General features: G+C 37.8%; 2 protein-coding genes across 2 annotated transcripts; one reads left to right on the top strand and one right to left on the bottom strand.

Annotated features, from left to right (window-relative positions):
- Nucleotides 1–420: 420 nt before the first annotated feature.
- On the top strand, nucleotides 421–3,699 carry LOC145092178 (putative metal-nicotianamine transporter YSL7). The gene is made up of 6 exons (XM_079030091.1): nucleotides 421–1,016; nucleotides 1,142–1,314; nucleotides 1,498–1,595; nucleotides 1,767–1,901; nucleotides 2,240–2,429; nucleotides 2,492–3,699. Exons 1-6 carry the CDS (start codon nucleotides 584–586, stop codon nucleotides 3,596–3,598), a joined length of 2,136 nt encoding a protein of 711 aa, XP_078886217.1. The 5' UTR covers nucleotides 421–583; the 3' UTR covers nucleotides 3,599–3,699.
- A 548-nt stretch (nucleotides 3,700–4,247) lies between these two features.
- Nucleotides 4,248–10,066, bottom strand: EMB2458 (FtsH extracellular protease family). The gene is made up of 18 exons (XM_079030090.1): nucleotides 8,922–10,066; nucleotides 8,341–8,812; nucleotides 8,063–8,263; nucleotides 7,680–7,976; nucleotides 7,332–7,577; nucleotides 7,141–7,230; nucleotides 6,907–7,038; nucleotides 6,635–6,808; nucleotides 6,438–6,559; nucleotides 6,171–6,372; nucleotides 5,972–6,100; nucleotides 5,719–5,901; nucleotides 5,524–5,643; nucleotides 5,246–5,431; nucleotides 5,009–5,149; nucleotides 4,800–4,907; nucleotides 4,624–4,704; nucleotides 4,248–4,545 (listed from the first exon to the last, which is right to left on the bottom strand). Exons 1-18 carry the CDS (start codon nucleotides 9,860–9,862, stop codon nucleotides 4,474–4,476), a joined length of 3,897 nt encoding a protein of 1,298 aa, XP_078886216.1. The 5' UTR covers nucleotides 9,863–10,066; the 3' UTR covers nucleotides 4,248–4,473.
- Between the last annotated feature and the right edge of the window lie 879 nt (nucleotides 10,067–10,945).

Raw genomic sequence — 10,945 nt, 5'->3', positions numbered from 1 at the left:
GGGCTTAAAGTGGTTGTTAAAGCTTTCTTGGACTGCATAGGCGGAGGTAGCTATTAAGCAAAGTGCAAGGATGCAGTTTGTAACTTGCGAAAAAAGGGCTTTATTGTAAAGTGAATTAATTTAATTCACATATTTTTTGTTGAAAAGCTTTAGAGAGGAGAGAGAGCAGGGAACGACGTCAAAGGTTTTCTCATTATTCTTCATCTCACCGCATCATTGTAATGTCTTCGCTTTGTTCGTTGATTTCAATATACATAGCTAACCACTGATCGTGTTATTCAGTACGTTGTTGGATCTATATATATATTTGTTCCGCTGTTCGAGAGATTGCGTCCATAAAAGTTGTATTTTTTCTTCAAATCTGGTGTTTGGGTATGAGAGACCTTTCTGACAGGTTTCAATCAGATCATTGACACCCATCCCAAATCTGGATATCAATTGACAAAAAAAATTAATTAGCACATGCATATAATGTAAATTCTATTACGACACCTAGAAATCATGGTATGTTCTTATATATACGCATTCAAAAGATGAATCCAATCATATAGAAGAAGTGATATATACATCAATTAAAGTCAAGATGGCGTGCATGAAGAAAAGTGGTGAGCTTGAAATTGGGGACAAAATGGGAAAAAGCAACGAGCAATATTTGCTGGATACGGAAGCGGAAACAGACGATGATGAATCAAATAAGGGAAAGGAAATGGATTCGGTAGAGATGATGTTTAAGGACACAGCGATTCCACCGTGGAAGGAGCAGTTGACGTTAAGGGCATTTGTGGTGAGTGCGATGTTGGGCATCATGTTTAGTTTTATAGTGATGAAGCTGAATCTGACGACAGGGATCATCCCATCGCTAAATGTAGCTGCGGGTTTGTTAGGGTTTTTCATGGTGAAGGCATGGACAAAGGTGTTGGAGCAGTCTGGAATGTTGAAGGATGATACGTTTACAAGGCAGGAGAACACCATTATTCAGACGTGTGTCGTTGCCACTTGTGGGATTGCATTTAGTGGTACGTACGTACTTATACAACTAACATGCACGTTATTAATTACTACATTTTTTTCTATCAAAAGTGCATATTAAGTAACTAATATGTGAAATTAGTTTTAATTGTACGTTGTTGCATGGGTGCAGGTGGATTTGGGAGTTATCTATTTGGAATGAGTGATACTGTTGCAGCACAATCATCTGATGCTAACTCCCCTCAACGAGATATGAACGTGAAGAACCCGGGTTTAGGTTGGATGATCTGTTTTCTGTTGATCGTTAGTTTCATCGGCCTTTGCTCTGTCGTTCCTCTCAGAAAGGTAAATTAAATTAAATCCAATTACGCATTACTATTTTATCAAACACACGTACGTCTATGTTTTGAATAGTTTCTACGTAACTTTTGACTTCTCTTGATCATGAGGGACGATAACAAAAAAGCAAGATTAATTTTAAAAGATATTAATTAATTTGATGCATGGATGCATGGTTTAATTTTACAGATCATGATCATTGACTTCAAGCTCATATACCCCAGTGGAACTGCAACTGCTCACCTCATTAACAGCTTCCACACTCCCCAGGGTGCCAAGCTTGCCAAGTAATCAACCTCTTTCAATTCTTTCCTTTCATTTTTAATTTTAATATCCGGATCCGATGTTTTTATGACCTTTTCAATTCTCAGTCATCCAAAATATCCCTAACATAACAAAATTTTCTTGAAGAAAAAGCAACGGGCATGAATATATTAATAAAAATTTCTTGATGATAGGCAACAAGTGAGGGAATTAGGGAGATTCTTCTCTATCAGCTTCTTATGGAGTTTCTTTCAATGGTTCTTCACCTCTGGGGATCATTGTGGCTTTCAGAGCTTCCCTGTTTTTGGACTCAAAGCTTACGATAACATGTAATTACTCTTTTACTCTTTTGTTTTGTGTATGAAAAATATATCGATAACCCAGTCTAACGATTTTTTTTAACAGTTGTTTAAATGAGAAACACAAAAAACCTAGGAACATTGACAACCAATTTCAACGCTTGTTTAAAATCAAAAAAAATTAATTATAATAAGAAGTTTATTCTTTACCATTAAAAAGATCAATATTGATAAAGTAGTAATTTTTTATTCTTGTATATATCAATATTGATATATTTTTAAGACAAAAAATAATGTTGAATGTGTCCAAACTTTTAGAAATAATGTTTGTAACTGTTTCTTTTTGGTTGATTTTTTTTTTTCTTTAGGTTTTTCTTTGATTTCTCAACTATGTATATTGGGGTAGGGATGATCTGTCCATACCTTATAAATATCTCCTTGTTGCTTGGTACATTCCTTTCATGGGGGATCCTGTGGCCCATCATCGAGACCAAAGAAGGCGACTGGTACGAATCAGGTCTCGAGCCCGGTAACTTCCATGGCATCCAGGGTTACAGGGTACGTAATTAATTCTTCTTCACCATTGATTTCATGACCAAGCAATAATGTTGTTGTTGCAGGTTTTCACTGCCATAGCCCTAATCCTTGGAGATGGACTCTACAACTTTTTGAAAGTACTCGGAAACACTTTCCACAAGTTATATAACCAGATCCAGAACAAAAAATCATGTGCAGTTCTTCCCGTGGGACCCGATGACAAGGAAATCTCGTTCGATGATCAACGTAGAAAAGAGGTGTTTATGAAGGATCAGATTCCAACATGGTTGGCTGTGGTAGGGTATCTGGGCATAGCTGCAATTGCCACAGTTACCCTCCCTCAAATATTCAAACCACTGAAATGGTACCACGTGCTTTTGATTTACGCATTTGCCCCTGCATTAGCGTTTTGTAATGCGTATGGGTGCGGGCTTACTGACTGGTCGTTGGCATCTACTTACGGGAAATTGGCGATTTTTGTGATCGGGGAATGGGCTGGGAAGATGCAGGGTGGTGTCTTAGCTGGGCTGGCTGCTTGTGGTGTGATGTTGAATATTGTGTCAACGGCTTCGGACCTGATCCAGGATTTCAAGACGGGTTACATGACCCTGGCTTCACCCCGGTCTATGTTTGTGAGCCAAGTGATTGGAACCGCAATGGGGTGTGTGATTGCTCCATGTGTGTTCTGGATCTACTACCAAGCTTTCCCGGATCTCGGGGTTGCAGGGTCTGAATACCCTGCTCCAACCGCCACCGTGTTTAGAAACCTTGCGATTTTGGGGGTTGAAGGATTCGGGTCGCTCCCAAAACACTGTTTGTCGCTTTGCTGCGGGTTTTTCTCAGTTGCGATACTTATAAACGTGGCCCGAGACATTGCCCCCAAGAAGTGGGCCCGGTTCATTCCGGTTCCAATGGCTATAGCCATTCCTTTCTACATGACTGGATCCTCTGTCGCCATTGATATGTGTCTCGGGAGTCTCATACTTTTTATATGGGAGACCAAGAACAAAGCAGATTCCGAGGCTTTTGGACCGGCGGTGGCTTCTGGTTTGATATGTGGTGAGGGGCTCTGGTCTGTGCCAAAGTCTATATTGGCTTTGGCCAAGGTCAGCCCCCCGATTTGCATGAAGTTCTTATCTAAGGATATGAATGATAATGTTGACTTGTTTATAGAGACCATAACTCGTTAGCACGCCTTCTCTTTTCATTCATTACACGTGTTCGTATGTATTCTTTTTGTTTTTAAAACCATCTTTTGGTCGTTTTGATTATGCCTGCATGCTGATTTTCATTTTCTCGGGTATTTCAACTGAATGTATATGGTAAAGTGTACCGATTAGTTTCTTGTTTTTAAAACAATCATGGAACAATAGAAATCAACAATGTCACTAAAATGGAATAAATCAAAAATTGGAAATGAGTCGTACATCGAGTGTCTGAACGGTCATATTTGGAGATGATGTGTGGCAACCCACCTTGGGCTATTTGTTAGAAGCTTTTGGTCCATTGAGACCTTTTGTTTTGTCGGATAGATCAAAACTAATGGATGTTTGAAGGTGGACTTCTTTTGGTCCTGTTTGTCATTTTTGCACTTACCCATGAATCAATGTTTCCAGCTAGGTTGCTTCATCAATATGCTCAACATCAATAACAATCATATAAATTATATCATTTTTATCTAAATATAATTCAATTAGTTAGCACAGATAGTCAATTTCATAATGAAAGGATAAGAGAAAGCCCAATGCCACTTTATTCCGGGATAATATCAACCTATTCTTCCTCCCATTTGCTCTATCCATGTCATAGATAAAATGAAGAAAACAAGGCCCATAAGGATTATCAAAATTGTTAACTAAAATCTGTATAAAATATTTAGAAAAATGAAAATGAGTGCCTTTCTCTCGCCTTCATAATGCCACTACACCTCTATCTCTCTACCATACAATACAACTACACTATTAGACCATACAGTCTGTGACCATCATCAAAACTCACCTCAACCTTAAGACCTTAATATACATACACCATTATAATTTATAAACAACAAAAAATAATAATAGCCCTAATTTGCTGCTGCAGATAGAAGGGCATTTTGTGGGCCATTCCCATCTTCAAGCAAGCTCCCAAACACAGGCTGCCATACAAATTAAACCAAATTAACTCTGACCAACTATAATAATATTAAATATATTAGAGAGCATTGTATTCGCACCTCTTCATTATGGAACTTCTCAAGGTAAAATGGCTCTTTTTCTCGAATCCCACCATTTACTGAAATGATCCTTTCAAGATCCTAACACGGACATGAACATGAACATAAACATAACAATCAATCATAGCCTTTTACATAACTTTTGATAGATTTTGAAACCAAACCACATTCATTACCTTCCCTGTCAAGATCTCAAACTCCAGCAATTCCTCAACAATCTTCTCTAGAACATTCCGGTTACTCCAAAGAATCGTTTTTGCTTTCTCATAAGCCAAGTCATACATCTGCACAAAACACCAACATATCCCATCCATCATGTCAACCTTAGACATCTAATCTAACTTTTTAACAATCATTCATCACAAAGATGAAAGATTTTACTTACCTTTTCAACTTTAGCTGCCATTTCATATTCATGATTGTCCCCCATGTTTAAACCGGTCACTGCATTCCCATGGTGATAAACTGTTGGACTGTCGTCAGGGCCCGGACCCCACCCATACTGAATCACCATTCTTGTAGCTATCTGTTTTTAAGTAGAGTGGAATGCCATATATTATCAAACTATTTGGTTGACAGATATCATGTAGTAAAAGATTAAAAAAAAGGCATAAAACTTTACCTCCTGTGCCTGTTTCAATTCAGATAAAGAAAGAATATTTTCTTCTCCAAATGGAAGCAACATCTGGGATGCAACATACGACCCAAAGCAAAACACAAGCTTCTTTTCAAGATATGATCTGGACTCAACATTTCCAAACCTGGAACCTTCTGTTTTAGCCTTTGTAATCTTCGTGCACCCAATTCCCTGAATCAAAACCACTACTCTTTACTCTTTACTTATAAACAAATACAAAAAAGTAAATGCGTACAAGAATTAAAAATAAATAAAATCCATACCTCCCAAGACAAAGGCTCTAACCATAAGTTATCAACCACATCATAGTTTGGTAAAAGAGCAGCTATAAGTCCACGGCCCGCAACCCAAACAGCATGTGGAAACTTTGTCTCTCTTGTCCACTAAAACAGAAAAATCCATATAAATAAATAACATTCAAACTGACTAATAGAACTAGCAAATAGGAATATACTTACATCAATGGAAGGGGTTAGATACTCGATCCCATTGCTTATCTGACCATATGGCTCCATTAAGTCAACCACATTTTGCAAATCCTCCTTGGTCAATGTTAACCCAAGATGATTAACCACCATGTTGCCCATTGCCTTTGCGAGTTTTGTCTTCCTTAACCATGTGGGAATACTACCACTGAAAGTCTGTGAGAGATAGTCAGCACAAAGAGAAAAAGTATGCACATAAATGATTAAAGCTGGAATATTTTCTTACTGCAATCAAGCTAGTATAGCTCATGAGTTCATCTGTGTCAAGGACTTTAGTCCTAAAGGCAGCGCCTTCCAAGGACATGGGAACAAGTTTGAGTTCAACAGGACGTAGAAAAGCAGTTTTTTCAGCCACCTGAACACAAAAAGGTAGAAAGGTGTTAGGAAAAAAAAAATTGATGTCATTAGATGTGAGTTACTTATACCTTCTGCCAGTCAACAAAGTCAATGAGTTGGGGGTCCATGGTTTCTTTTGCAGCAATTTGAAGTATTTTCTCCCTTTCAGTTTGTGTTGGTCTTTGAAGATTGAATATTCTGTCCATTCGACCAGGACGCTGTAAAGCTTCATCAATTTGTTTCAGGTTTCGTGTTGTGGCCATTAAAACAACCCCATCTTGTTTCTCAAACCTGCATGATCAGAAGGGGAATTCTTGAATGGAATCAGAAATTAATTAAGTTCCACAAGAAGTTACCCATCAAGTTCCACAAGCAGTTGATTGATAAAAGCCTCATGATCCTGTTTCATAGTATGTATAAACTTGCCACGCACACCAGCAAACCGGTCAAAATCTTCCACAAATATGATCACAGGTGCCTACAAATACATTCATATTGGTCCAAATATTTTCATAAAAGGCATAAAAGAAACAATGAACACAAAAAGTATTACCAGATCTCGGGCAGTTTGGAAGAGTTCTCTAACATTGGATGCACTCTGCCCGACCCATAAACCAGCCTCCAATTGTTGGGCCTTCACCTCAACAACCGGAACCTTAGCCTCTGCAGCTATAGCCAAAGCCAGTGCAGTCTTACCTGTTCCCCTCTCACCTACAATCAAAACTCCCTGCAATTCAACCACATAACACCATTTTCTATAATAAACCAGTATGTATATAACAATTTTCAGAAACAGAAAACAACATACATTGCTACATTACATACCCTAGGGGCACGAGCACCCATTTCTTGAAAGGCACGAGGGTTTTGTAAAAATGCCACAACTTCATTTATTTCTTCCTTCATGAACTCGACACTTGCAAAGTCTTTCAAACGTATAGGAGGGTTTTTCACTCTCTAAATAACAAGAAAGAAAGTGTCATGTACTCATGTGAATAAATAAGAGAAAAGAAAGTATCATCATCATCATCATCATGTGTTTTGGGTTCAAGTATCAACCTTCATCTGGTCAAAAGCATGGGTGATAGGGTCAACACCTTCCTTCTTTTTAGCTTTTGCTCTCTGCAATCTAGCCCGGAAAAAGTATTTCTGCATAGCAACATAAAGATCATGAATATGTGATCTTGATTAAGAAAGTTTAAAAAGTATGTGGTTAGATGTAGAGAAACTTCTAGAAGAAAGAATCATACCAGCCTTCGTAGCTTCTGCATGTTCACACTTTTGCGTTTTGGCCAAAATCCAATCTTGGGTGTTTTTCTTTTTATAAATCGGAATATTTGGTATAAAATATATCCATATATAAAAGTCCTAACTGCAAACAAAAAATACCAATTGAACTCCTCTCCTTCATTTAGGGATTTAACTTCCCGCTCTGCCTTTATCTTCCAATTCAGAAACTTTTTCATGGCTGTATACCTACTTAAATCCAACCATGTCTGTTCCAATTGTATGAAAAAACAGAGCATTAAATAAACTTAATTAACAGTAACACCATATTATATAAATTCATGCAAGATGTTATAACTTATAAGGATTACCTGGTAAGGAATTAGAAAATCCAGAATAGGAAATACGATTATAGCCATAATCTCTTTGTTCATGTTATGCACCCAGTCAATGACCATGTTCACAGCGGATAAATCTCTAAGATTAAATTTTCCTAACCAAATTAACAGCTGGCGAGAGAGACGTATTGGCAAGAGGAATTGTTGGCGGATATCCAACTCTGAAAAAGGGATCCACATCAACTGAATATCAGTTGGAACATTTGAGGCAAGCATCTTTAGATACAACCCATCAACTCCTCCAAAATCTTCAAACATCATGTCAAATTCCTGACATAAAAATTTTGAATCAGAATCTTGAAATGTCAGATTCTACAATGATGTATGATCAAGATATATAGAGAAAGTAGAATAACCTTCAAATTGACATAAAACTCCTTGTCATCTCCCTTTAGTGTTAAATACATTGCAGCCCAGTCATGTCTGATTCTTGCATTTTCTACTAGTTTTCTGGACACAGCATATGGGATAGCTATAGGTTGAATTTCCCACCTTTTTCTTTCTTCATTATACCAAGTTCTTGATGACACTCTATCACGATCCAAAAGGATTCTTTCCTACAATTTTTTATGGTAAAGATCTATAAATCAAAATACAAAGTGCAAATATGAATATTCTTTTAGGAAATCATTACCTGTTTCTGAGCAACATATTCTTTACCAAATTCAACATCTTCCAACAGTTTTGTTTTAAGATCTGTCTTAGCTTCATCCCGCCATTTTTTCCATCCATGGAACAAATGAGCACGAGCAGCTTTTGGAGCCACAACCTCTTTAGCTCCAAACATCCATTTCATTTCAACTTCTGGATAACCCTTCACAATCTCATCAACTGGGGTGTTTAAAATAACACGCTTTTCATCACCGAACTTCCTCATCTTTTTTCTTATATTAGCCTCCAGATTCTTCTGCATTTCTCTTGACTCTGCAAGTGATTGCTTGATGCGTTGACTGAAGTCAATGGAATTTTGATCAAATGGATATTCAAAATCCTCATTGCCCACAACATTTGGGAGAACCATTAGCTCCCATAATTGTTTTTGTGCAGTTTGCAGCTCTTTCTTGATTTCAGGTCTAGAAAGGTTGGTATTAGAGCTTTTAGGCACCCTGCAAGCACATAATCAGTAATCTTAAGCACCAAAAACATACATATATACATAATACATATACGGATATACATATACATACATACATAAAAACATTATAAAATATTTACCTGTCGGAATCTTTCTGCTTCATTTGCCGAATAAAATTCTCAACCAGGGTGATGCTTTCCCTCTCTATAAAACAAAGTTCCCTAACACCAATGCTCAAGGTCATGGTCTCTCTCCTCAACATTTGATCCTCAATCTCATCTGTTTCCTCTGAAGTCTCCATAAACTCCTTCTCTTTGTAGCTAATAGACTCATCCAACTCCGCCAGCACCTGCTCCTTGGTCGTCTTTTTCCCACCTCTTTCCAGAACCCTATCTTTCTCTCTCTTAGACTTCATCATGGAATCAAGAATGTCCCCTGACTTTCTATCCAGTTCCATTTTCTTTCCCCTCAAAACACTTAACTCTGCATAAAGTCTAGTCATAATCTCATCTTGCAATTCCTTTTTCTTCAATTTCACATCCTTTAATGCTGCTTCCACATTCTTCAAGTCCCCATTGCCTGACCTAACTTCCTCTATAATCCTAACTAGCCTAGAAACAGTCTCAAGTAACCTCCTTGTATAATCAGAAAACTCATGATCTTTCCAGTTGCTCACTCCTTGCTTACTTTTGCTTTTCCTCGTCTTCAACGCCTCACTGGTCACTGGGGCGGCAATTGCAGGTGCTTGGTGAAACCCTCGACTTGGACATAACCCAATTACGATCCAGAAAACCGTAAAAACAATCGGCTTTGAAATTCGCGTAATTACATTAGATAACAATACTTTATCCTGACGTTTCTCTGTGGATTGAATGCCGGCACTGGTGGGTAGTTGTAAGGGAACATCGGCTTTATTATTATGTAAGGAGATAACAGTTAAAGGTGTATGAGACCGCCATCGCCGACGGCGGTGATTATGATGTTGTGTTTGTGGGAATGAACAGAAATTGAAGGAGGGTGTCTTGAGGAAAGGTGTGAAGGGGTTTGGGGAAGTGATTTGGGAAGTGAATGTAGAATTCATTGAAGAAGAGAAGGTAGGACTCTCACCTCATTCACCAAGAACCATTGGCTTCATGAGTGAGAAGGTAAAATAGGGGAGAGGGTTTTAGTTAGCAGTGCAGAGTCATCCAGGAATGCAACACACGAAGAGGAGAGTGACTATTCAGAAAGGTGCACAAAAAGTAGGAGATAAGGGGGAAAAACGTTTAGGGGTTACAGTGTTGCACCAATATTCGGAAACCCACCCGCACACAGATCTAAAATTCACCATCCAACACGCGACACGGCCAAGGTCCAGCCCGGACCGGTGGTTCCTTCTTGAGAATGTGGTAGGTGTATGGTTAAAGATAACTCTTTGTCATGGGCGGTTCAATCATTTTGGAGGCTCAAAGCGAGCCAAAAATTTGGGGCCTTTTGGCCTTCGCTATACTCGGAAGATGAATATGTCGCAAAAATCAAAATCAGTAGAAGAATGCAATCTCATTTTAGTTTCATGAATGCAACGATCATTGGTTTATTCTTCTGTTTCATTTATTTTGTAGTTACCGAATTAGATTTTTTAATGGACTAAACTTTTGGATTTTGGAGAATATGGGGCCCCTTAGAATTGAGGGCCCTAAACCCTTTCTTAAAAAAACTCAACATAGAGCCGACCCTAACTCTTGTATAAAGTATAATACTAAAATAACTCTCGTTGATGGTAAAACTCTTGCTAACAAATGCATAAAAGGTGTATGGTTAAATTTTTTTGACATTGATATGGAGGATAAAGGTATTTATTTCTTGGATTTTGTAAGAAGGTTGTTGGAAATGATGGCACTTTTCTTAAAATATATTTAGTGGACAAAACTCTAACATTGGTCCATGTGGTATTTAAAAACTTTGGATAGGATCCAAAAAGTTTCCAATCTGCATGGAAGGTCCAAAATCAAAACATTTTTGTGATTTTTGTCAAAAAAAACTTGAAAAGACGACTATAACCTTTTATTTTCTTTTTTGTATTTTTTTTTTAATTATTGTAATACTATTTAATTAAATAATAAAGAAAAAAGAAAAAAAATTATCCCCACTCCACTCACCGTTCTCTTTCTCTCACATACATACA

Source organism: Lactuca serriola, chromosome 3 (genome assembly GCF_051521515.1).
Source record: "Lactuca serriola cultivar US96UC23 chromosome 3, Lser_US96UC23_V15, whole genome shotgun sequence".
Classification (NCBI taxonomy): domain Eukaryota; kingdom Viridiplantae; phylum Streptophyta; class Magnoliopsida; order Asterales; family Asteraceae; genus Lactuca; species Lactuca serriola.
This window is presented reverse-complemented; position numbering and strand designations above follow the sequence as displayed.